General features: G+C 43.8%; 1 protein-coding gene and 1 long non-coding RNA gene across 4 annotated transcripts in view; one reads left to right on the top strand and one right to left on the bottom strand.

Annotated features, from left to right (window-relative positions):
• Positions 1 to 25,904, top strand: part of PCCA (propionyl-CoA carboxylase subunit alpha) — a 462,758-nt gene that overhangs the window by 436,464 nt on the left and 390 nt on the right. For all 3 annotated transcript variants that reach the window (XM_038569960.1, XM_038569959.1, XM_038569963.1), the window contains 2 exons: positions 11,681 to 11,821; positions 23,228 to 23,305. In XM_038569960.1, the coding sequence (XP_038425888.1) occupies positions 11,681 to 11,821; positions 23,228 to 23,305 (219 nt within the window). The remainder of the gene's footprint in view (positions 1 to 11,680; positions 11,822 to 23,227; positions 23,306 to 25,904) is intronic.
• On the bottom strand, positions 5,903 to 25,251 carry LOC106557570. Its single transcript, XR_005376534.1, has 2 exons — positions 24,821 to 25,251; positions 5,903 to 8,510 (listed from the first exon to the last, which is right to left on the bottom strand). It is a non-coding gene; the product is annotated as an uncharacterized LOC106557570 (long non-coding RNA).

Consider the following 25,904-nt stretch of genomic DNA (forward strand, 5'->3'; position numbering starts at 1 on the left):
CCCGGTGGCACAGCGGTTTAGCGCTGCCTGCAGCCCAGGGTGTGATCCTGGAGACCCTGGATCGAGTCCCACGTCAGGCTCTCTGCATGGAGCCTATTTCTCCCTCTGCCTGTATCTCTGCCTCTCTCTCTCTCTCTCTCTCTCTCTCTGCATCTCTATGAATAAATAAATAAATAATCTTTAAAAAAAAAAAAAGAATTGAATGGAAGGCCAAATTATTAGGCTAAGGGTATTATCAGTGAAAATTCCAAATGAGAATGAAGCATGAGAAGTAAGCTATGTGTTTACATGTACTTGAAAGAGAGATTTAGATATGTATGCTTTGATGAATTCTAGACCCACCCAGTATGGCCTCCAGCATCTTCTCAGAGAATATGCCCAGAATTCTGGTGTCAAGAGTTTTGACTTGGTGAGATACTGTGATTTGTAATAAGAAATAAATGTTTGGTCTTTGTCTCATTCCTGGCATGCAGCTCCTAAATCCTTTAGAATTTCCTAAGTGAAATGAGTGATGAAGGCAAAAGGAGCATCTTCCATTACTTATAGCAAGCCCCTTTAAACCATACCTGAGCTGTGTTGATGAGGTAACTTTTGCAAAGCCTCTAAAGATGGAGCCTAGTTGCCACGGAAGCCAAGAAGATGATTCAAGTACTAAAACTTTCAGCCCTACCTTCCTGACCTCTGGGGAGGGAATAGAGAGAGACCGGAGGTTGAACTAACCACTAATGACCACTAATATAAAATTGCTAATGATTTAATCAATCATGTCTCCATAATGTAGCCTACATAAAAGACTCTAATTGAAAAGATTTGGAGAGGTTCTGGATTGCTGAACACATGGAGGTGCTAGGAGGGTACCACCCTGGAATGCACATGGAAGCTTTACACTCCTGTCACCATACTTAGCTCTACACATCTCTTTTCTGTGGCTGTTTCTGAGGTGTCTCCTTTGATAATAAATGAGTAATCTATCTTCCCTAGTTCTGTGAGCCATTCTAACAAAGTATCAAATCTGAGGAGGGGATTGTGGGAACCTCCAGTTTATAGCAGGTCAGTCAGAAGCGCAGGTGACAAGCTGGACTTGCGGTTGGCATGTGATGTGGGGGCTGTCTTGTGGGCCTGAGCCTCTAACCTGTGAGGTCTGACGCTAACTATAGGTAGATAGTATAAGAACTGAAACAAACTGTAGAATACCCAGTTGGTGTCTATCAACTGGGAGAATTACTTGGTGTGGGGAAAATGCCCAGAGTTAGTGTCCAGAGTAATCGGAGTATGAAAAAGAGGTTTGGTTTCCTTTCACTTAATTTCAAGAGAGGGGCTAAAATAAAAAAGTCCAAATCATATTGATTGCATCCTTTGTAGGACTGATATGTATTTATATTATTATGTATTATTCATGATTGTCTTTTCTCTCTGGCCAGGTTATGGTGTTTGAGGTCAGAAGCCATTTTTTCCTATTTATATTTTCATATTGCTCATATATGCTTGATAAATGGTTTTTGAATGAATGAACCAAACTATTTCTCTAATTCAGTATGACAGTATCTAAGGAAAGGATGACCATAGAATCCTGCATTGCCTGGTCTAGAAGCCTTCTTAATATCAGAACCAATTTCCTTTCTTTGATCTTAGAGCCAAACATGGTATTTGAAAAATTTAGTCTATTCACTCCTGAATGTGGAACCATAGAACTAGAACTGTAACAAGTAAAGTTGCTAATTCAAGATGTTTTACAATATGCAATGAAAAAGCAAATTGTATCTACTGTCCCTTGTCTTCATGGAGAGGTGTTTAGGAAGGAAACAAAATATTTGGTGAGCAGTTACTGTCAGGTACTTGCTAGTTACTTTGCAAATCTTTGTCAGTTTAATCCCTACATCATTTAATGCATGTTTTTTTCTTGATTTTAGAAATGAAGAGATTTGTTCTGAGAAGTTAGGTCACTGGTCTAAAGGTGACATTTATTGGGATATCAAAATTCAAGTCATTTGGCTTCAATATCTTATGCTTTTTTTTTTCCCCCCACTCTTTTCTGCTGCTTCCAGTATGGTGGTCACATCTCCTCTTCCCTCAGATGACCACAGGACCTTACAAGTTTCTTCTATTTTCAGTATTATATGTTTTGTATAGTGCATAGTTTGTGACATGCCAAAAGTCCATTAAGTGGCACAGGTTAAACTTCTAAGATATGTTAGAATTTTAAACTATAAAATTGCTAAGCAGTACCCCCTGACAGATGGCAGAGGCCAACCTCCTCCATAACTGCCTGAAAAAATTTAGATAGAGGACCTGCTCCATGAAGAGAGCTGTCACCATAGATAATTACATTATACTGTGAACTAGGTCTGGTAGGGAGGAATCAGAAAGGCCTGTCTGATCAAAGTCCTCTATGTCCCATTGTTTCTGAGTGGCCCAGCAAACATTTGCCTACCATACCATTTACTGTTTTTTATTTTTTCCGAAGGTTGCATCCCTTCCCTTTGAGGTCCCAGACCCCGTTACCCACTTCTCAGTGTTCAGCATGACAGAGATACCTCATTTTGCCTGTCTTTGCAATTTCATGTCTGTGTAAAATCCTCATAAGTATGATTTTAAATTTGATTTTCTCCTGTTAATCTGTCTTATGTCCATCTGATCCTTGGTACAGCTAGAAAGAAGGACCTTGAAAGGCAGATTAAATTTCGTCGTCCCTCACATGATCATTCCCAGTACTTTGGACCACTGGCTGTTGAGTGGTGTAGGAGAGGAAAACTTCCCCCTCTGTCTTAGATTTCAGTGCCTGGAGCCTTGCAAATCAAACTGACAAAGACAGATTAACAAGAGAAAAAAATAGGTAATATCATATACTTCTACATGGGAGTTCCCAAAGAAATGTGACTTGAGACATTTAGAACTTGGGGCAGATAAGAGCTTTCTCAGGTGATAATAGTAGTTCTGGAGCAGTTCTCTTCCTGTGTGTGGGAGAGAAAGAGACCTGCTTTTAGACAGGATGGGGAGGGCAGAGAATTAATTGCTTTCAGCTCAAAACCTCCTTGTGCGAAAGTACTACCCAGTAGTATTATCTGTAGTTTTGTTTGCTTTGCCTTGGTATATTTTTCAGATTTCTGACCAATACAAGCCAACATTTGGGCTTATTGGGTTCTGAATTTCTGTAGTGAATTCATAATAGTAAAAAAATATTTCGTCATTTAAAAAATCCATATAAAACCAAAAGTATCGTTGAACAGCTCCTGGCATCAGCACACTACCCTGGCCTCTGGTGTTCCATCTCAGGACTGTAGGACTTACAAGGGAAGGCCAAGCTCCCTGACTTTACCCCCCAGAGTTCGCTTATTCTGCACCCCAGAGACAACATAACTTTAACTTGAGATGAGCAAAGAATAATTCAAATAGAAGAGGAGGAAATAGAGGGGTGGGGGACCATAGCAAAATAGTACACTTCCCTATTTTATAACATTTCCTGTACTTTTCTGTAACCTGATGCTGCCCTAATTATAGATTTTCAAGAGAACATTTCATTGTACCTCAAATTATATAGTGCTTTTAAAAAGGTACCTTCTTACTGGTTTACCAAATACCTTATAAATGTGTAATTACGTAAAACAATTCAGGATACAGAATAGAAACAGCCTATACTGTTCACAGATGTTGGTATTGTTACATAATTGAGTACAAGGCTTTCAAAGATCTATAATATTTTTCTTGTATAAGAAAGAAATGACTCATTATAGTCATAATGTGTCACAGAGACTCCTGATCAAACAATACATGGGCTCTGTTTTGTGAGTTCTGTATAGCACATTGTCAATGGACTTGCCTTTGTGGATGGGAAAGTGCCACTTATTCCAGCAAATTACCTTTGTGGTATATGTACCTGCTTGTTAGACAGCTTGTGGGCACCCCAGTGAAGCACAGGCTGAGCTCCTTTATCGTGGCACACCTGTACCTCGTGTCCCCACCGTGCTGGGCACCAGGGACGTTACCCCTTTCACAGACTCACTCTTTGAGAAACCCACTGAGGAGGACCTGCGATTAGTGCTGGCCTGCCCAGCAGAGCAGGGGTGGGCTGGCTTCCTGTGCTTAGCTCCTTTACTTTTCCATCAGTTTTGGTTCTCTCTTAAGATACCAGCGATTCAAATCATGAGGAAAGTAACGTCAGTGGAATACAACTGAGGAAATAGGATTTATGAAGTACTGGGCTTAATGTTTAATTGTCGATTTCATTTTCAGCACTGTTGTGAAAAAAGAAAAGTTGCTTATCTTAGGATATTAGAATTGGAAGGACTCGTGTGTCCAGATGAAAAAAAAAAGAAATTGAAAAAAAGTTTGGTTAGGTTTTATGTTATTGACCATTGTCCCCATATCTTTCCCTTCAGAGGGAATTGTCTTTTGGAAATAAGCCAGAGATACACCCACATTGACCCATTCCTCCAAAGGTTTTGATATTAGCCTAAGATAGTTCTTTTCTCTAAGAAAACTTCTTTTTCAGCAAGAACTTTGAAAGATGAGTTGCAGAAATGGGCTGCATGGATTTTTATTGTTTTGTTTTGCTGGAAATTTCCTCCTACCTCTATTTTTGTAATTCTTGCCTCAAAAACTGTCCATAATGAAATCGCTGCACCACTGTGACTCCTTGTGGCACATTGGTCGTTCCCCCAAAGACTGAAGTTCAAGAACCAACTTAGCAGTGAAAGAATAAAACCAGGAATATAGATTGATTCATAACCATAAGTGGGCCGGTGTTGAAAGTGGTGCATTATGTCACTGCCACATATTGACATTATCAATTATGTGTCATTAAACAGCTAACCTAACTGAATGATTTACTTTGTGTTTAACTGCCTTTTTCAATTAAAGGGAGCAAATGCTGGGGAACTGGTTGCAATATCAGAAACCATATATTTTCTCCTGTTAACACCGGCATCATAAATAAGCTTGCAAGCAAGGGGTGTGATGGTGTTTTGCTGCGGGCTGTACTGCCTTAGTTTAAGTGGTTCAAACAAGTGATTAATGATAGGGAGCAGGCCCTTACACTGCTTCCAGATCTTTTCTCCAGTGCACTTCCATTTATGTCACCTAGCTGCACGCATGGGAGGTGTTACTTCAGGGTAGATCATGCTATTTATCTTGCTGACACTGTTTTCCATTTCAAGGACCAATGATGTTTCTTTATATACATATACATATTCTCTGTGCGTGTTTATTTAAGTATCATATGAAATATACTATAAATAATATATACATATATAAGTATTATTTAGCATAATGCCCTAAACCTTAAACTGTTGACTTTGCAGTTGCAGTACAGGTGTTGAGGATATGTAAGGACCATTTGGTACCATGAAAAGCAGGTTTGCCCCCCCCCCCCCCCCCCCCAGGTTTCACTGGTGATAACTGGGACCAGACATTATAGTTTCTTGGGATGTTGTTTTATTGTCTTGCAAGTTAATATGGTATTTGGATTTCACAAGGCTGAACTATATACCCAGTATTTCTCAAAAGTGCATTTCCAATAGATGGATATATTAACTGTTACTCTGAAGTTGAGAATTTGAACTACTAACTGACCCACTATATTTACTCTCTGTGTAAAAGTTTGTTATAACAGTGCTAATTACTAAACAGCTGGATTTGTGAAAAAGTGCACAGCAGTAATTTGCACCTTACTGCTGCTTTGCTATGAAAAAAATTGTGAACACACCCAGGATGCATGCACTTGATTTATAAACTTCCCCAGAGCACATTTATCCGTGGATCTTTGACAGTTTGACTTTTTGAGTGTAGCATTTGATTTCTATATTTGTGCTCCCAAGACACTCATTTTTACCCCACTAAGAGCTGTTGAGTGCTGAATGAGACATTTTAAAAAGAGAAGAGTAGCACTTTGTAATAAGACTGATACTTTTAAATTTCGATGTGCTTTTGTTTATTATGTTGTGCTAGTTTTAGGGGGAAACCAAAAAAGATTTCCTCTAATCCATTACTATTGATATAAAATCATGAACGGGAGTAGTCCAATTTCAGCGTTTTGGTGATGGTGTTAAAATCATTGTTTCAATGGCAGATCAGAATGGTTCTGTTGGATTCACATCCTGAATAAATCCTTCTACGTAATTGGAGTCGATAACAGACATAGGCCAGCAGCGTTTTGTGTTGTGTTTTGTTTTGGTCTAGAAGAACAACTCCAAGTCTTGGGAAAGAATTTATTTTTGCCCTGTAGATGGGTCAGAAACATCTGCTTCAGGTAGTTTACAAGTGTTCCTTATTAACCCGTGAGCCCAAAACCCAGATAGGGAGATCTGACTTTGAAAACTACGCAGCCCGTGTTTTTGTAAGTGTATATTCAGATTAATTCCACATACCTCTTATTTAGATTTCTGGCAGCGAGGAACTTTTCAAAGAAGTGGGTGTTTCCAAAAAGGAATGTGAAAAATTAAATTTTCTTTACTTGCACAAGAGTTTTTCTGTACTTTTAAGAAATCCTGCTCTTGGGCAGAAAGGAAAGGTTTCAAAGGAACCTCATCTCCATATGGTTTTACTCGATAATCCTTTATCCAGCATCTTCAGCCGTCATTCCTTTGCTTTCTTGCCTGTGGCTACATTTCTATCTCTGCATCAATTAGCACAGTGATTTATACAACAAGCAAGCAGTTTAGAGGTAATGGTACACAATTAACATCTCATTCCACCATAAAGGGTATGCTAAATACCCCAGTCATTGCTTTCTCTGCCTGGAATTGAAATAAGTGTTTGTCCTAATTCATATGCTATCTGATGTGAAGTGGGCCTGCTTTGTACTGCACTACACCATTAATCTAATTATAGATAGCTGCAAATGAAGTGCTGTCTGAGCTGGGAGAGTGAAGAAAATAGCCTTTTGTCATTTAGCCTGACTCTGTGAAGCAGGATCACACTTTACGGGGCAATACTGCAAAATGAAAATTTCCATAATATTGCTGCCTGTTGCATCTTTTCTAATTGCTACAGCATTGTAAACACAACTGGGCGCTGATATAAATAGAGCTGTAGATATGCTGTCATGTGGGTTGTCGGAGAAAGTCCTTCGAGTGCTGTTGGATTAAATGATGCGTCCTGATTGACGGCTACCTTGAGACTGTGTGGATGGAGTTGTCACAGCATTATGCTAACAGGCTGCCCCAGTGGTTGCAGCTGTACAGACACTTTTACAGCCGCTTGTTCAGTTCACCTTCATCGCCAGGGGCATCCCTCCAAGAGGAGGGCAGCTACATACTCACTGATTCTTGATGTTGGATGTTCGGGGCATTGATTCCTGGAGATTTTGGTCGATTTGGCTTTGCTGGGCCCGATGCTGAAATAGAGATGCTTGCATGTTACAGGACATCAAACCCTTGCTATGTTCCTCTCGTGTTAATTGTATATCCCACAGAGAACTTAGGAAAGGGAGGAAAAAAAAGTTGAATTAAGATTCTAATTCTACCTCAGTGTTTTAATTTCTATTTAGTGGGGTTTTTTAAAAGTACTTTTCCGAACTACTGATGTCTTTAAAGATGTGTCATCTTTTGCAGCTAGTCATTTCTGTCACTTCAAGAACATTGACTGCTCTCCAGCTCAGAGTTAGGAAAGCAGACTTTTAGGGGCATATTTGAGTGTTCGCTCTCACTGCCACACTGTGGAAATGCAGGCACAGGTGAATGTTGGAAACCCTTGGGGCTGAAAGGTGGAAAACCTTGAAGAAGAGAGCCTTGTATGTGAAGAAGTGCAGTGCTGGCCACCTTAGTGAGGGTCCATATGTAGCATGTGGCCAGTGATTCAGGATGCTGAGGGAATCGATGTAAAATAATTCCTAGTAAAGTTTATCTTTGACCCTTGGCCAAGATGACCCACAGTTGCCATGCAAAAACACGAACAGTTCATCAGCTGTACATATCCTCATTGTTTTGGAAGAACGACATAGAAACGGAAACCAGAGGTGAACTACTTTAAGAGGAAATCACAAGTGAAAAAATAGGTAAAGCAAACTGGAAGCACTCCTCTTGCAAAGAACCCATAGACCTCTGGGTCATGCAAGTGCGGGCACATGGGATGTGTCAAATTGCTGGTGGATCTAGAGGCCCTAGAGACGCAAGGAGACACAGAGACGGGCAGCAAGGTGTTTTGTGTGACCACCTGAGTGGAGTTGCGTCCAGAGTGAGAGCTGCCCGGAGCGAGGGCTGCCCTGCCCCTCAGTGGCACATGAGCTGTGTGTATGCATGGCACCGGTGGGCACGCCTGTTCTCAGGGTGTTTTTTGTTAACGGATCTGATCAAAAACATAGATCCTTCCCAAACCCTGACCGCTCCCTCCTCCCCCAACTTCAGCAGCTCTCTGCCCCACACCTTTCCCCCTTTTGTCAGGTTCCATGTTAAGAGCTGCACATCAACTTTTAAAACAATTCCATTGTGTTCCTTTTAATTGTCCATCTCTGGTGGTTTTCTTCCTGGTCCTCTTACATCTGGTATGATTGCCTTCTCTTCCTTCTTTCTGTTGAACTTTTTGGGAGAAATTTTCTTGTTAGACATGGTTTTACATTGCAGAAGCCAAGCAATTCATTTGCTTAGAGACCTAAACTGGGGTCATTAGATGGCACCTCCTTCCCTCCCATTATTGTCCAGCTTGGAGTCCTGGAGAGCACCTGTCCTCAGTGCTTACACCGTGAAGTGTGTTTTCCAAGAACTTGATCATTCATTCAGCTGCAATTTTTGAGCACCTCCCTAAGCCCACAGTGAGGCTCCATCCATTAATGGACCCACAGCGAGTCTAGTTCAGGACCCAGGACTGAGCGGCTTCTAATCCCTCATGGCCTTGCAGGGTGAGAACCTTCTGGTCTCTTTGAGGATTTACTTCCCTGTCCTGTCAACTAACCTGTAAAATTTTGGACTCCCACCGCCAAAACATCAAGTTTGTGGTTTCTGTGCTTGCAAACAGTAACAACAACAACAACTTAAAGTCAAAACCCTCCAGGGAAGTTCTGCAGAACCCACTAGGAATTTTTAAATGCCTGGCATAAAAACCAACTCTGTGCCCTCAGAAGGCATTTTCATGGATTCTCTCAGCTGGTTGGCTGCTCTGCTCGTGCCCCCTCAAAATTCAGAGAAACCAATAAATAGCAGTTCTGATCATAAGCTTTGAAAGCCCTAGTGTACATTCTTAAATGACTTCTTTTCTGGGAGCATCTAGAAGCTTTTATGGTTCTCCCCTGGCAGCTCGTTCTGCAGGGCCCATGTGCTACACTCGCTCGGATGCCACCCGGGCAGGCTGTATGCCACGCTTTGCCAAGCCTGGAGCCAAGACGCAGTTTTAAGAGGCGTGTTTGTGTGGGCGCGCTCAAGGGGTCAGGACAACATCAAAGGTAATCTTAAAAAGAGAACCTTCTTGCTGCCTCCTCTTTTTATATTCAGAAAGGTCTTTTCTTAGCCAACTATTTGCACCGAGGCCTTTCCCGAGGCATTTACCCCGTTGTTATTTTTTCACTTGTGATTACAATAAGTCGCTTATCCCCCAAACAGATTTAAGAACAATAAACAAATACAAAAGGAAAAGGAACATCTCATCAATAACAAAGACTGCATCTAAAGGCGTTGAGTTTTGTGACTCTTTTACATCTCTTTCCAAGCAAAGCAGGAGTCCTACAGAGAAAGGAATTCAAGAGATATGAAAATTATAAAAATAGTAAAAGGATCCAGTTTTAGTCAGGATCTTGTAATTTCTGGGGAGAAATGGAGCTGGGTACAATCTTAGCTCTTTATTTATAATAAGACTTGTTTGTGATTTAGCTAAAATTAGTTTTTAAGCCTATCCACTGTGGTGAAATGTGATAAATCATATTATCCTCAGTGTAGAAAGATAGTTTCCCTGAATTCAGACTTCACATTTTGAGGTCAAATGTATGAAAAACAGAGGGAAAAATCTCCATCTGGGTGCTGGCCAGTCACATGGAGCAGCCGAGGGTGCTGGTGGCTGGAGAAGTGACTTTCCCCGTGACTCTCCTCCTGGTGATACTGGATTTCCTTTTCTAAAGCAGATGGAGCACAGATATGAAAACCATGCAATTTGGTACAATTATATTCTCCCTTCTTTTGCTGTCCACCCCCCCATAGTTTAATGAAGGACTTTGAGGTACAATTCAACACCGATAAATAGTCCCTCTGCCCAGAATGTTTATTAGACTGACAGCAGAATGCACTCTCCTTGCTTTTCCATTGCCACTTATGACTCAGATGAATTTTAATAGGAGCAAAAAGCTTTTATTTGCACTGTAATTTCACTTAAGGATCATATCCTTCAGAAACTGGCAGACACTTATATGTCTTGATTGCAAAACACACACTCAGGAGTAAAGAAACATGCAAAAGATGTTATTATTCAACCTGTCATGGTGGCAAATCTGCTTGGAACCTAGGCCATCAGATCTCCTCCTGGGGCTCTCCCCTACCCCTTTAGAATAGGCCCTGCAAAGAGCAGGCTTAGAGATTTCTGCCATCCCTGTCCAGAATGAAAGGGTTAGTTCTATTTTGTTTTTGCATCCCTGCCATCACGATGCCCACAGGAGGCTTTGAGTTACAGCAGCTTTTTTCGAACAAAATGGAACTGCCTCCATGCTGCATCTGTCTTACCCCAGGGAGATGTGATCTGGTAGGAATCCAGAAATCTTCAGGTGGTGGTTTCGCCTTCACTGAGTAACACCTCCTCAAACCATTTTAGTTAGGTGTTTTTTGTTTTGTTTTGTTTTGTTTTTTGTTTTGTTTTTGATAGACCAAACTGTGGCTCCTATATTTGTCCACAGCGATAGAGGGTTTTTTTTCCTGCTGGACAGAAATTCTCTTTTATTGGAAATGTTTTGTTTGAACTCCCGTTAATGCGCCCCTAATTGAGAGCCACCTACAGAAGTTTCCATTGAAATACTTGCTTGTGCATGATGTTTCTTTCAGTGGTTTTAAAATCTGGATATTATTGTTTTTCCTCACAGAAGATAACTCATTCTATTTCATCTTTACCCTACTTGTCCTTGGGAAAACTACGTCACGTTGTGTCTAAAAAGAAAGCTAATTTTCTCAGGAGTGAATATAACATATTATGTCTCTAGAAAAATTTGAATTTTAAATATTATTTTGCCCAAAAGGAACACTGAAAGCCTTTGTCTTAACTTCCAGGTGGCACAGCCTCCGCGGAGGGGAGTGGGAGGCATGAGACAGCGATCTGCTGCCATCTGCTGGCAGGTGTTCGCAGGCTCACCCCTCTTGCTCAGGCTGACACAGTTCAATCTCGGAAGTCATGTTAATTGGGATAAGTTTGTAAGCGGTGAAGAGAAGACAAGGGAAATTCCTACTGTTTATCAAGTTTTGAGCTGCTTCTCAGAGTGATACAGGGTGACCACCGTTTGTCATTAATTAGTTACTGGGGTCGTTCTTTTTTTTTTTTTTTTTCTGGGGTCGTTCTTATTTCAAGAAGTTTCTTAAATAACTAGCTCACAACATGTGCCAGAAACAGATGAATATGTTCTGTTTCTAACTACAATTATCAAAATCCATTTGACTTCAAAGATGTTATCATTTAAATTTCAAAGCTAAAAACGTATGCCAAATGAGTGCTACAGCTGAGGAAAAGTTCTTCATTTAAACTCATTGACGGTTTTCTCTCCCCCTCCTTGCCCCCCCTTAAGTACCAGGTGCATATCTTAACCAAACTAGCTGCAGAACTGAACAGATATATGCTGGAAAAAATGGCTGAGGACACAAGCAGTATTCTGCGCTCCCCGATGCCTGGCGTGGTGGTGGCCATCTCTGTCAAGCCTGGAGACATGGTAAGGACCGTTCCTGTCTGTGGGGCAGGTGGGCTGAAGCGTGTGGTCCTGCTCCGTGCCCCTCTTGCTTGACTCATGCTGCCCCCATAGAACAGCAAAATAGCTTTCTTGCCTTCTCTGTCCAACTGTTGCACATTTGAATTGGGTTAGTAGCAGTATCTCCTGAATACCTTCCCTCCCAAAGACCTGGGACTAGAATAGAAAGAAGGCCAGATTCATTCTGTTCTTTGGCAAATTTAGTATTTTGGAAGTATTTTATTTAATTTTTAGGTACTTTCTAGCTTTCTGTGCTTTAAGCATCCTTGAAGAACTGATACCAAGAAATAGCCCTTTGGTGAGGAACTTTCTGTATGATTTCTGAAGTAAATGGGAAGGAAACTAAGGAAAGTTAATCCCATAAACTGTGTAGTACCAGAGCACTTCCGTAACTTGATACATGTAATTTGGGATCACAGTTTGAAGCTTTTCATCTTGACCTTGTGACATTAAGGCACAAATCAAAGCTATATTAATATTTCCTCACATGTTCAGTCTCATGATAAATAGGCTATAGACAAATTGATGGGATCCGTGCGTTTCCATAGAGCATGGATAGAAATCTCCACTGATTTGCAGCAAAAATAAGAAAACAAAAATGCAACCAGATTTCTAGGGGAAACTTAAAACTAGCAGTTTTACTTATGTGCTGGAAAGTAATGGCCAAACATGATCATTCCATTTTCTATGTCTGGTAAGTCACAAGAGTTTACACATTTTGCTGTAAAGAGTGCATTAAAACTGTCTCTATATTTCTGCATTAACATAAGTAAAATAATGTTGAGGAAAACTCATGAAGTTGGCATTGGCTTCTAGAAAAATATTTACAATAAATGCATATTAAGGAAAAACAATCAGCTTCAGTTGTTTAAGTGATTAGCCCTGAAATGCTAAGTGAAGTTGGAAAACTGACTTAGCAGTTGCTTTTACCTGATGATATGGAAATGGACCTCTACCTGCTTTTTCAGAAAAGCATAGAAGAGGCTCAGCTAGGAATTGTTACCTTTACTTTAATGGCATTGATATTCCTGGAAGAAAGTACTTGTTAAGACTGTCTTAAGAATTTGGGAGAGGGCAACCTGGGTGGCTCAGTGGGTTAGTGCCACCTTCAGCCCAGGGCCTGATCCTGGACACCCGGGATCAAGTCCCATGTCAGGCTCCCTGCATGGTGCCTGCTTCTCCCTCTGCCTGTGTCTCTGCCTCTCTCTCTGTGTCTCTCATGAATAAATAAATAAATAAATAAATCTAAAAAAAAAAAAAAAAGAATTTGGGAGAAATGATACATAGAAATTACATATATGCATTTGCATTCTAAAGGGTTAGGGTCGTAAGATGATAGCCGGTTGGCCTTGACATTAAGAATACCTACAGCGAGATGTCAAATCACTGTGTTATATGCCTGAAACTAATGTAATCTTATGTGTTAACTCTACTCAAATAAAAAATCTTGTAAAAATGCCTGCATATGGGGCACCTGGGTGGCTTGGTTGAGTGGTGGACTCTTGGTTTTGGCTCCGGTCATGGTCTTCAAGTGATGAGATGGAGCCCAGCTTCCAGGTCCTCGCTCAGCAGGGAGTCTGCCAGAGGCTCCTCTCCCTCTCCCTATACCCCTCCTCCTGTGTGTGTGTGCATGCATGCACATTCCCTAAAATAGATAAATCTTTTAAGGAAATGCCTACCCTCATACAGTGCCATTATCAGAGCAGTCAGTGGAATCTTTTAGCAACTAGAAATGTAGGTTTGTAAGCAACATGGTGATTATTTTTGTTTGTTTGTTTTCATTTTTCTTAGCCTTCTGTAGAAGCTACATAGGCTGCCATTCTGAGCTTGACAGTCCCGACTGTGTAGTTTTCATTATAAAATCATATTTGCACTTAAAAAAAAATAAGCGTGTAACTGAAATCCTTACTTTTCCAACACCTAAGTTGAAACCTGAAGGGTGGGCAGGAAGGGGCACTAGCTTCCCTCTGGCACCAGCCTCCCTGGTACCTCTCTTGGGGCAGAGAACTGGGAGGGAGCATGCAGCCTCCTTGTTTCCAGCAACTGCTTTCTTCTAGTCTAGCTTCTCCAGACACCGGGAGGGTTTAGTCTTCCTACTTTCCATTTCCTGGCTAATAATTTTATGTGGGAAAGCAAGGCATTTAGTAAGTTAGGACAATGTGGTATTAGTTGTTGGTTCTTTGGGATAGCTCAAATATTGAAAACCACCACCCATAATTAAATGTGGGTATTCGAGAAGGGTTTAATTTGAGAACTAACTGTTCAAAATATGTTTTTGTGTAGTAATGGGACCTCTATTTTATGTAGTCCTTTGAAGTCAGATATGGGTGAATTGGCTCCTAAAATCTGTGTCGCTCACCTTAACTTAGATGCAAGTGCTCTCCGCTGCCGGCCTCAGCTGGTCGGGGAACTTGTGCTTTCTTCTTTCCACTTCCCACACCTCTTGGCCCCTGCACAACTTCCTTTCTTATTCTGTGCCATTGTGTTTTGGTAAAACAATGTTTTCTCTTGAGTTACTATTTGTGAAAAGTCTCCCCAAACCGCTAATACCTTCACCACATGCGGGGGACGGGGAGCAGGGGTTCATCGCAGACTCTTTACAGCAACTTGTACAGTGAAATCTGCTTTGTGTAATTAAAACACAAAAAACGTTCCTTTGCCCAAAGGCACAGCACTGACTTGAGGCCATTATGAGAAAATAATACTTGTAACTTTTAAGTTTTGTGGTTTTAAATTATTTTAGCACTGTGGGGCATGTTGTGTTGTTCTAGTACTAGCAATAGCTGAGCCAAAGTTCTGCTTTTATCAGTAGAAAGATAATGGAATCAATCATCTCTGTGTGTATTCAAGGAAAAATAGGACCTAAGAAATAAGTAGGGGGCTACAACTATTCTTATTCTTTGAATTTTTTTAATAGATTAAATTCCAGGTATCTGTAATTTTTATATTTAGGTTAAGTAAAACTTGAAAGATCTTAGAATGGTGGGCCTGGCAGTAATGTGTTTCACAAAAGCACCACATAAATAATAAATAATAAATCTGCTTTGTGAAGTAAACAATCTTAGCAGAGTTAAAAAACAAACAAAAAAACACCTTAGGATGAAATGATATGGGGTGGTTGTTCAGAAGTAATACATGCACTCAGCTGCCTGTGGGAAGGTCTTTCCCCTCTCTGAGCACAGAAGCTGTGTGGGTTTTTTTTCTTTATTTCTTTTGGATTCACACAGCAAAAGTTTCTAAAATCTTTCAATGTCTTTTACATAGTGTTTGACATTAAATGTGGCAGTAAAACCATCTTTTTAAACAATTGTATGATAGCCTTTTTGAACATGTGTGGGGGGTGTGGATTCTGGTCAATAAAGCCAAATGCATACAAGCAAACAACCCAATAACAAAGTAGGAGTTGATTATGGAAACTCAGGAGTTACACATTTAATTCAGAAAATAGTTGATAGAATGACTTCTTTTTTTAAAGATTTATTTATTTATTCATTCATTCATTTGAGACACAGAGAGAGAGGCAGAAGCAGGCTCCATGCAGGGAGCCTGACGTGGGACTTGATCCCCGGTCTCCAGGATCAGGCCCTGGGCTGAAGGCGGCGCTAAACCACTGAGCCACCCGGGCTGCCCCAATAGAATGACTTTGATACGCCTTTAGTCCGCTAGGTTTTTTTGTTTGTTTTGTTTTATAATCTACCCTCTGAAAATACTTTCACAACTGATTTTTCATTTCAGTTAGAAAAATACCTATTTTTATTTAGCACCATCATAAACTGAGGGCACTTAAACAAAGACAGCATTTCTTGTAACTTGTTTTAATTTTTAAAATGTCTACCTTTATAGTATTCTTGAACAAAAATATTAAAAACACATATTTTCTCAATAATGGCAGAATGTACTTGCCAGCTTTAGGCTGAGAGCTGCTGAAATCAGTTTCCATTTTGACTCTGAAGTGTAAAATAAAGTCATTAGGGGAACAGTTGTTTTGTTAGCCCTTTGATATCAGAAACAAAGCAAAAAAATAAAAATAAGGCAACCCAAGGGGAGATTTTAACTGTTGCAATGAATCGAGATTGCTTCTGAGTTAGGTTCCAGTTCAGCAGACATCTCAGATCTGTATCTGAAATATCCAAACCATCCAAGAAGAAGAAGAAGAAGAAGAAGAAGAAGAAGAAGAAGAAGAAGAAGGAGGAGGAGGAGGGAGAAGGAAGAAGAAGAAAGAAGAAGAAAGAAGAAGAAGAAATATCCAAACCATTTTAATCCGATAACAATTGAGACATGAACCAGAAGCGGGCTGTGTCTCCTTTTACGTATCTTTCTTTCATAATTATCACTTTGTGACTTATTTGTGAGACCAGATCAAAGAATAGATTGGCAATAAGTACCTGTTGCTGCTTTTCTTGCCACATGGCTTGTTCCATATTAGTAAGACAGGCTTGGGAGTATTTTTGTGTGGCCAAGATGGGGAAGATCCATGTGTAATGGAACTTGGCCTTTAGCAGAAGGGAAAGTAAGTGGTTGGGACTTTGGTTCTCCTGCACAGCGTCTTGGGCAAAGAATGATATATTGTAAAGTGCATCAGTGAGAACATAAAATTTGTCATCATTAATGGGAGTACCACCCAGATTTTGCCCTGATTTTTTTCCCTCCTTGCCTGTGCTCCTTCAGGGGATCTAAGGGAAGTCTCCCAAGCAGCTAGATGGCCACTGATAACTAGGCACAAGTGTGCTGTTTCAGAGCATGGTGTTCACATCTTTGCCCCCAAATCATCTATAATTGAGCCTACAGCTAATTTTGGGGAAACTGCAAATAAATTTGGCAGGAGACCAGTGGTTTTCCAGTCTTGAAGAAACAGATTTGAAGGCCCCCTCCTTTGCTCTTAGGTATTCTAGATGAGGAGCATTGGAATGGGCCCTCTTGACATGTTTGTTTGGCAGTGGCTTCTGTACCTCGTGCGGCCCAGTATCCACGTCTGCATCTTTTCCTTGTAGAGGACCTGGCCTGACAGATCGATTTTTCAACTTCAAATTACAAAATATTGCAAACAAAGTTGCAGAGAATGATACAAGTACTCATACGCTCTCTGCTCATTTTTACCAGTTTTGCTTCCCAAGGTACTTAACAATAAAACGTAGCTTATACTGTGAACCTACCCTGGGGCTCCTCCCTAATCAGATTCCTTCTTCAGAGGTGATGGCTACTCTTATTTTGGCCTTTTTGTCCTTTCCAGATAACATTAATTTTTCAATGTTAGGGTTAATTTTTGTTGGAGGTAGCAATTTGAGAATTTTAAAAATCTAATTTAATTATCCAGTATAAGATAAAATATTTTTACAGATCAAGCAATACATTGTTGTAGGTGAGTCTTCTGCAAGTTTGGTATTTTATTTTATTTTTCAAGAAATGATCTACTTGGGATTAGAGGCTATGTTATCTTGGTTTTAACCATTTTCATAGATGGCAGTTTGTAACCTTACCGAGATTCAAAAGATCTTTTTTCACCCTTTTGCTTAAAAAAAAAAAACAAAACAAAAACCAAAAACCACATCAAGTCCCTGAGTACTTTAAAAACAACGTCCTTCACAGAGGTGGAGGATCCAGATTGATTTCTTACAGATACTGTAAGTTCTCTAATTAGGGGCTCTGGCTCCAGTTCCCAGCAAATTTAGAGGGCGAGAGGGAGAAATGGTTTCCATTTTAAGGAAACGGGACCTGTTTTGTATTGGCCATGACTCTGTATTTGCTCCCTGCTTGGTTGCCCACTGCATGGAGTCAGGGAGGCTACCAGGGCAGCAGGGGAGCGGGGCCAGGAAGGAGCAGGCAGGGAGAGTGGGGGCCGGGGTGGGGAAGGGGCAGGCGGGGACCCGGAGTGCCTTGAGCCCGCTGCCCGCCCCAGCCAGCAGCCTCAGTGGATGCGTCACTCCTCATTGCACGTGCCCTTCCCAGTGAGTCAGGCAGCTTGCGCACAAACTCATGGCAGGAGGCCTCAGACTGCAGATAAGGGGTTTGGTGGCATTTCTGTCACCTGCCTCCTCTTTCTTTGTAATTTGATGTTGGTTCCTTCCATCACTGCTTAAATACTAGACAGTCTCCCGGGGTCTTCCTCCCTCCCCCTTTACATGACGATGTTGGGACGCGAATGCACATTTCTTCTCGGAAAATATCAGGGGATATTTACCAGCCTATCTTCCGGGCTCAGAAAGAGGAAGTTATTATAATCAGATTCTAGCAGTGCCTTTTAACCAAATCTGAGAGGCCTTTATCTTGTGGCCGTTAACTGCGTCTTTCTTCAGATCTAAGGGCCATAAAATGCATTGCATTCAGGCACCTGTGTTCTAAGTAGAACAGCCTTTAAAAAGTAATTGAAGGATTTTCACTTTTGTAGAGTCGTCGGCAGGGTTGATATTGATCCACACTTTCGGGGGCCCATGCAGCAGAAGGGGAGACTGCAGCGGGCCGGTAAGCCCTCCGAGCCTTCTGTCTAATTTGGCAGAAAAACACAGAATGTAGGACAACAAAAGAAGGCTCCTTTTCCGTAAAAATTCTTGCCTCCCGCCCACCCCTCTTCCCCAAAAAAGGGACTTAATTTTTCAGCTGCACACAGTGATTTGGTGCTCACTCTTGCATTGAAACAGTTGCTGTCTGAACAGGCAGGAAACAGTTTTCTTTTAATTGCTGAAATCATTCGGAAGTGCTTCATGCCCTGCTTCTATACAGCAGATGCTGTGCATTAATTGGCCTGCGTAGAAGTGACCCAGGGTTCCTTGCAGCGGGGCCCAATTTTAGGCAGAGGGTTTAAATAGCTTATTTATTATTTTGTATAATCTGGCGTACATTATGTACGTCCGCACGTGTCGTATTTCATGGTCTGCAATTTCTAATGTCATATGGGTTTCAAAACCTGTGTTTCTCTGGTAATGTAATAGCAGCAGGTAAGCTCAAAATACCATCCATCAGGAGCTAATTTTTTATCCAGATACCACAATGACTGATGAACCTGTCTTTTGTGTGAACGTTTAGCACAGTAGAAAGCCATATGCCACTGGCACCGTTTCCTGTACATTCTTTACAGTTGCTGGAGAGTAGGCTTCGGGCGGGGGTGGGGGGAGCGCTCCCTGACATTATGTCCTCCTTCCTCCACTTAAAGGATAACTCCTTTAAAACAGCCCTGGTTTTGGACGACAAAAGAGGGTAGGGGCCATCCTCGAGGAAATCCGACTCCCATACTCATTTTCTTGATCAGAAATAGGACTGCACACTCTTAATAGGGAACCTTGTTTTGTTACTCCCCGTCTGTTCAAAACAGACCTTCGCCCATTAGAAGGGCCTCCCCTGTGTGGGAAGAGCACAGCTGTTACTGTAAACCTCATCCCATCACTGTATCACCCCCATTTTGTGGCTCTGAAGGATGAAATTGAGAAATGGAATACTGTGCAGTCAGCCTTTACATCTCCAATTTTAGGCCTTTGCCATCATTTTCATGCTTTTATTCCAAATCAAATAACATTAGTGGGCTACACCATCTTCTGATAAATGTCTGCTCTCGAGCACAGCTTTCAAGTCTGGACTTTTGGGGGCTTCCTTTTATGTTTGGTGGAGGTCTTTTTTCCCCCCTTTCTCTGCTCATCCTCTCTCCGCACTTTCTTTGAGCTTTCTTCGGCATTTGCAGTCTGAACGATACAAGTTGCCAAACGTGTCCCGGTCTTAGTGTGCTTTCCAAGAGGGACATGTGCAGGAGAAGGTTCTGTGCCTTTTCATCTTTGGGGAAGGAGTGAAGCGAACTGGTAGAAGGATATTGGGGGCTTTAATCAGAAATAAGAAGGGTTTTAAATCATTAGCACAACAAAGCATACTATAAGCTTGAAGATAAAAGTCTCTGGGGGAAAGAGTCCTCTGAAAATAAATGGAACTTGATAGATTTCCATATCATTTATAACTTCCCTTAATTACACTTGGAAGACTTGCCAGTAAAACTGGAAAATTGGCAGCCTAGATCCATTAGAGTCATTTTGCCGACCATGGCAAGCAGCTGGCTTTACTGGATTTTATTTCCCATCACTCACAATTAATCATCAGCTGGAGATGTCTGAAACTCTTCAGCACAGAGCACTGCTGCCTGACATTCAGGCCTCCTAAACATACTAAAATCTGCTGAGTAAATGGGCCGGGTTTTCTGTCCAGCTTACTCATTTTGGAGTGAGGCAGGCCTTTGCTTAATGAGTGCGCCCTGATAATCGGATGCGAATGTGAACCTTGACCCCACGTCAAAGGAGAAGACGCAATAAACCGGATGAAAGATACAGGACTGGGGCCTCCAAACTTTACACCAATTAGACGGGCAGCAGAGAAGTCCATCAGGTTGACTAGGTTTATCGAAAAGACTGGTGAGGCTTGTGACCATTTTGTAAGCTCAACGTCAGAGACCTCTTGTCACAATCAGTGAGTCTTTGTCAGATGATGCACAAAAGTGTTAGAGAAGTGTGCGCACAAACCCTTCAGAGGCCGTGCCCTCACACAGGAGCTGTCCAAGCGTTCCCTGCCCATGCGAGCACCTGGGGAAATGCGGAGGGTGTCCCCGTGCAGGGGAGGCCCTGGGATCTAGGGGGCATGGGTGGGGGAGAGGTGGGCAGGGGGACTCTGGGGGGCAGCAAGCCCCACGTAGCTCCTCCGGCTGCAATTATGGAGGGATGAAATAGTGTGAATTTAGATCAACTCCGCGTGTGCGTAACACAATTCTGCTGACCAAGACGTTCCTCACTATTTTGTGGGGTCCCAAGGAACAACCTCCAAGAGTTTTCTCTTTTAAGGATCAGTGAGTGAAAACAGACTGCAAAACCCATTGCCTAAGTAGGCAGAGAGGGAGAAATAAATTACTTAAGGTTCCATACAGACCTAAGTAGAAATGGAGAACTGCAGACCAAGGGAGGTGACAGGAGGGGACAGCAGGCCCGGGTTGCAAGGATTGGATGTGGATTCAGGGCAGTGCTGCCCGTTGGGCCCCTGTAAATCCAGAGGCACTTTCTTTGAAGTCCTTTTAATTAAATTGCCAGAATCACACAACAAAAAAAGTACTGTAACTTTGGGACTTTCCCACCTCTCTTGATTATCTCTGTCTAAATGAGAGGTTTTGTTTTTCTGAGTAGTGGATTGGGGACCTGCCACTTGAGTCACCTGGAGGTCACCTCTTTGCAAATCATGCAGGGTACAGCACCCAGAGCCAGCCAGGAAGGATGGTCAGAGGGCAGCAGGCCCTGATCTAAGCACCACCGTGGCCCAGGCCCCACTGCCCTTCAGCGTGGGCCCTTTGGCATCCTCGTCAGATTGGTCTGTGCCCCCTTGGTATGACCACTGGAAATCCCCTGGGTTCCTATGTGCATTAACCATGAATTCACTTAGTTGAAGATCCCATAAAGGACCAGTGGGGTGCGCTCTGTGTGGCCTGGAGATTCTGGGGGGTGGGCCAAGCAGCTGAGAGGGATCACACCTGCTGCAGAGGGGGCTAGATTGTGCCCTCCACCCCAGAAGCCCGCTGAGCCAAGGATGGGGAGACGGGAGCCTCTGAGCAAGCCCTGGGCTCTTTGATGACAGCAGAGGAAGCCCAACTGGGTGGAGGCTGGGGGGCAAGCTCACCTGGGTCCCCGCTGTGGGCACTCATCCACCCCATGAAGGAAAGAGCTACCAGAACCCAGAGGTGAAGAGCGGATTACTAATTTGGGGGGAGAATTTCCGTTCTGTTTTGTTGAGTTTCAGATCCATTTCCAGAAATCCACTGGGACCTGACTGGGACATTGCATCCTGGAGGTCAGCCCAGGCTCCCCAGCCTCCGTGAGATGGTGCTATGGGTCTACCGGAGTTTTATGGGTGGAGCTAAGTGGCAGGTGCTACCCTTGGGGACTTGGCCTTCTCTTGTCTCACGGGGTCCCTGCCTGCCTCTGAAGAGTAAAAAAAAAGCCCTGAAATGAGGACTGGAGGGGGTAGCTGTGCTGCCACCCTGCCTGCCGTCCCTCTACCTTGTGAAGAGCAGCCCTCGAGTGTGGATTCTTCACTCTCTATGGAATGCAGATGCCAGGGGAAAATGAATCAAAACAGGCAGTGAGCACAGCGCTTCAAAGCCCAGCTCCCCAGCACAGCGTCTCTCTCCTGTGCCAGCATCGAGCCTTTGGCATCCCCTCTCTTCCTAGATTTCTGTGCCAGGAAAAGGCAGCCCACCACCTGATCAGCAGAGGAAAGGAAGGCACAGGGCGCAAGCAGTCCCAACTGCCAGCAAGACAGCTTGTGCCGCGCAGGGGGCCGGAGGGGGAGCTCGGGGATCATCTGGGGATTTCAGGAAAGAATATTCTCTGGGCGCTCCTGTGACCCTGAGCCAGCACAGCCGCAGTGGTGTGTGTCCAGGAGCTCCACACCGGGATGCCCACCAGCACCCCGAAACAGCCAGCCAGTTGCCCTGGGAAACTCAGCTTTACCATTTCAAGAACTGGGAGGCCCTTCTCACAACGATAGGAGAAAAATTCGGCTCAGGTCCATGGTGCTTACCCACCTGGGGCAGCAGAAAGAGGATTCGTAGAGTGGCTTTTGGTCACAACTGCCTCCTGGGTTGAAGTCCTAGGCTTAGCCAGGGAGCTCATTCTCAGCCTCCCCTGGCTTGCCTCCCGCCCCCACCCCCCTCCAAGGAAAGGCAGGTAGAGCTTGAGCCCACGCTTGTGGGGCTGCGGGTCTCTATGCAAGCACTGGGCGCAGCTGGAGAAAGCATTCCCTGTGCTGGAAGACACCTTCCAGGAGCCACCCCATTGTTCCTGGGCATGTCTTGCTGAGGTTAAGACAGTGGTCCCCCGGCTGGCCGTGGTTCCCAGCTCCCCAGGACTATGGACAGAAATACTCCATGTTTCGGTGACAGCTTTGCTGAGATAAAATTCACATCCAGTATGGCTCAGCCCCTCACAGTGTACACTTAGTGGTTCTCTTCGATTCCTGGAGTCACTCGTGCGACCATCACCACAGGTAATCTAGAACACCCCCCCCTCTCCCACAAGAAACCCTGTGTCCATCAGCAATGGCTCCCCTCTTCTTCCCAGCCCCTAGAAACCACAAATCTTCCAGTCTGTAGAGATGTGCCAAGTCTGGACGTTTCACATAGGAGAATGTCCCATTTTTGCCACGTCTTGGTGGTGCCTGATGAAGATCGAGGGAATGGTCCTTCTCTGCTATCCCCCAAAGATTCACTTGGAACATAAAATATTAGAGGTCATTGCTGCTGCTTGGGTAACATTTCTGAGCATGTGACAAAGAATCTCTTGATGGCTTCACTCCTGAGTGTTGCTGCAAAACTAGAATGGTTTTAAAACTTGTCTTTTTTCCTATTCGTTTTTCCAGGTAGCAGAAGGTCAGGAAATTTGTGTGATTGAAGCCATGAAAATGCAGAACAGTATGACAGCTGGGAAAACTGGCAAGGTATGTCCCCAAGTTCCCACCAGCCCTCGCCTGCTCTGTGACAGGAAGCAGACCTTGTACCTTTGGCTTTTGGATGGTCAGGCCTGGAAGGGACCGTGGGGGTGACCACTGCCAACTCCTGCCCCTGCAGTCCAGGACATTAAGATGGGGAGGTCTGTCTGAGGTGCAGGTAGTCAAAGAACAATTCTTTTTCACCTTAATGTCTTTCAAATTAAGGGGTCCTTAATTTTTAATGTTTACATCTGTCTTGGAGGCAGTTAGTGATCTGAGACTTACATGACACAGCAGGACATGGTTTTAGAGATTGCAAGAATTAATGTTAACTCTTCAAGATAATTTCTCCACAAAGAGAACAATTCAATTTCAGATCAAGAGGAGCTGAGAACCCCGTGTACACACGTGGGATGTAATGATTTGGGGAGAAAAAAAGGACTTGTATTTGTCCTGAAACTTGCTAAAACTTCTTACATGTATTTTCTCCTTGAAGAAAATAGAAAAGTCCTTTTAATAATAACTTCATTATCCTTCCTGCTTCTAAGAAGATGCCACACTAGCAGAATGAGCCTTTTCCGAAGGACAGCTTGGTTTGGAGGTGTCTGCATCCTGGAGTGAGGTGGGGCAGGGTGGGACAAGGAGAGGAGCCGTGGCCATGGCCTGCCCTTTGGCTGTAGCCGAGACCGAGCCAGGGGTACGGGGGGGTCCCTGGCAGAGAATACTGTCCGCTCACAGTGTCATCTGTGTCAGAGGGATGCAGCCTTTGTCATCTCAAAAGGAAGTGAGGCTGCTGGCCCAGCCCACAGGTCTGGCAGCGAGGACAGAGGCCGGGTTTGTGGTGGGTGGGCCTGGAGCTGCCTGGTCAGGCTGGAAGAGGCTGCCGTCAGCTGGGCCCCATCTCTGTGGCGTTTGGGAGATGAGAATGGCACAATTTGGGAATCCAGTTTTGGGGAATCCTGCCCTCTACATCTGATGACTTTTCTAAAAGTGAACCAAAAATGGTATCTGTTCTTTTGGAAATTGTTGTTTTTGCTCCTGGGATTACTTAACATTTATGTGACATTAGTGTCACAAAATGTCCACGTGTGATAAGAACCTGGCCTCACTTGGGTGGGGGGGCAGATTAAATAAATAAATATATATTTGTGTGTGTGTGTGTGTGTGTGTGTGTGTGTATGCGTGTATGCATGTCAGATGCCTGCCAGGGGCCGCCCATGTTGCTGGCCTGGGGTCCTGACTCACAACAAACATGGCTTTAGCTCCCTAGTCTATCACTGTGTTGTGTGGCCTCATGGTGGGTCTTGTGTGGAGGCTCAGCTGATCCCTGGCCCTTGGCAGCCCCCAGTGGCTTTCAGGGTGGTGATGGGCTCTGGGTCAACTTGTACTTTGGCCTAAGCCCTATCATCTGGAGCCCTTCCTGGCCATCCCATTTCCTTCTGCCCCCAGCGGCGCCCTGGGAGTGGCTAGAGCCCCGGCCCAGAGGAGCAGACCCTGGAGAGCCTGGGGACTAGCAGTTCTTACCTGGAGAGCCATTTTTCCTCCCAGAGAAAATGTTCACAATGGAAACCGGTCCTCCGTGTCGTCCTCACAGCATGAAAGATACATCCTCTGCAAACATCGGAGGCTTCAGATCAGAAAGAGCAGCCAGTGCCAGTAGCACCTACCAGGCCTTTGAAGTAGTCACTGCATAGCTTCGCATGGTTCTGAAGGCTCCTGGGCTGGAATTCAAGGGAGAAAGGCCCTCCTAGGCCTCGGCTTCCTAGCGGAGCAGCAGGGACGCAGGCCAGGGCACCCGACCCGTGCGGTCCAGGACATTCTTCCTGTTTGCCAGGTCTCAGGTGGCCAGGAAGTCCTCGCCCACCGTTTGTTTTTATGCCTGAGCAAGAACCTCCCAAGAAGTCCAAAGGCTGCTTCTCTCCACTCCAGTACCTCCCCACTCATTTTAAAGCTGAACACAAATTCAGGAAAGCAAAACATGTCTACAACCGAGATAAATGAGTAGAACGGAAGGGCAGTGTGGCACGGCCATGGGGCTCAGCATCTGTTCCACGTTAGGCCACGAGCACCGTCCATGCAGCCGCACATCTTCGGAGCGTTTCGTTTCCCTTCAGAAGGAAGTTTATGATCTCAGGCTACAGAGTTTCTCCTGTTAATTAGTGGTCCCTGTTTTGTTTGAATCTTGTAGAACTATGTGGGTTTTTTTGTTTTTTTTTTTTAAACACTAAACCAAGTATGCATTAACTCGCAGAAACTATTTATGCCACCTGTAGCTGCAGAAGGGCTTGGGAGGGCTGGCTGTGGAGGGTTCACCTGGCACAAGTGCTTCTGGCTTCTAGGATGCCGTGCAGACCCTGGGGGTACCCAGGGCAGGGCCAGCGGGCAGACGTCAGCACAAACTCTGTTGGACTAGCCACTTCTGGGACAGCCAAGGAGAGGCCAGGAGGCGGGAGACGGGAGGCGGCAAGTCACAGCCCTCCACGAGGACATAGCTGTGCGTGAAGTCCCCTCTGCCGAGTGGGAGCCGACTGTGCTACCTGTGTGCAGGGCCTGCCAGGCTGTCTCTTCATTTCCAGAAGTGGATGATGAGCTGGCTCCCTCATGGTCT

This window comes from Canis lupus, chromosome 22 (genome assembly GCF_011100685.1).
Source record: "Canis lupus familiaris isolate Mischka breed German Shepherd chromosome 22, alternate assembly UU_Cfam_GSD_1.0, whole genome shotgun sequence".
NCBI classification, from domain to species: domain Eukaryota; kingdom Metazoa; phylum Chordata; class Mammalia; order Carnivora; family Canidae; genus Canis; species Canis lupus.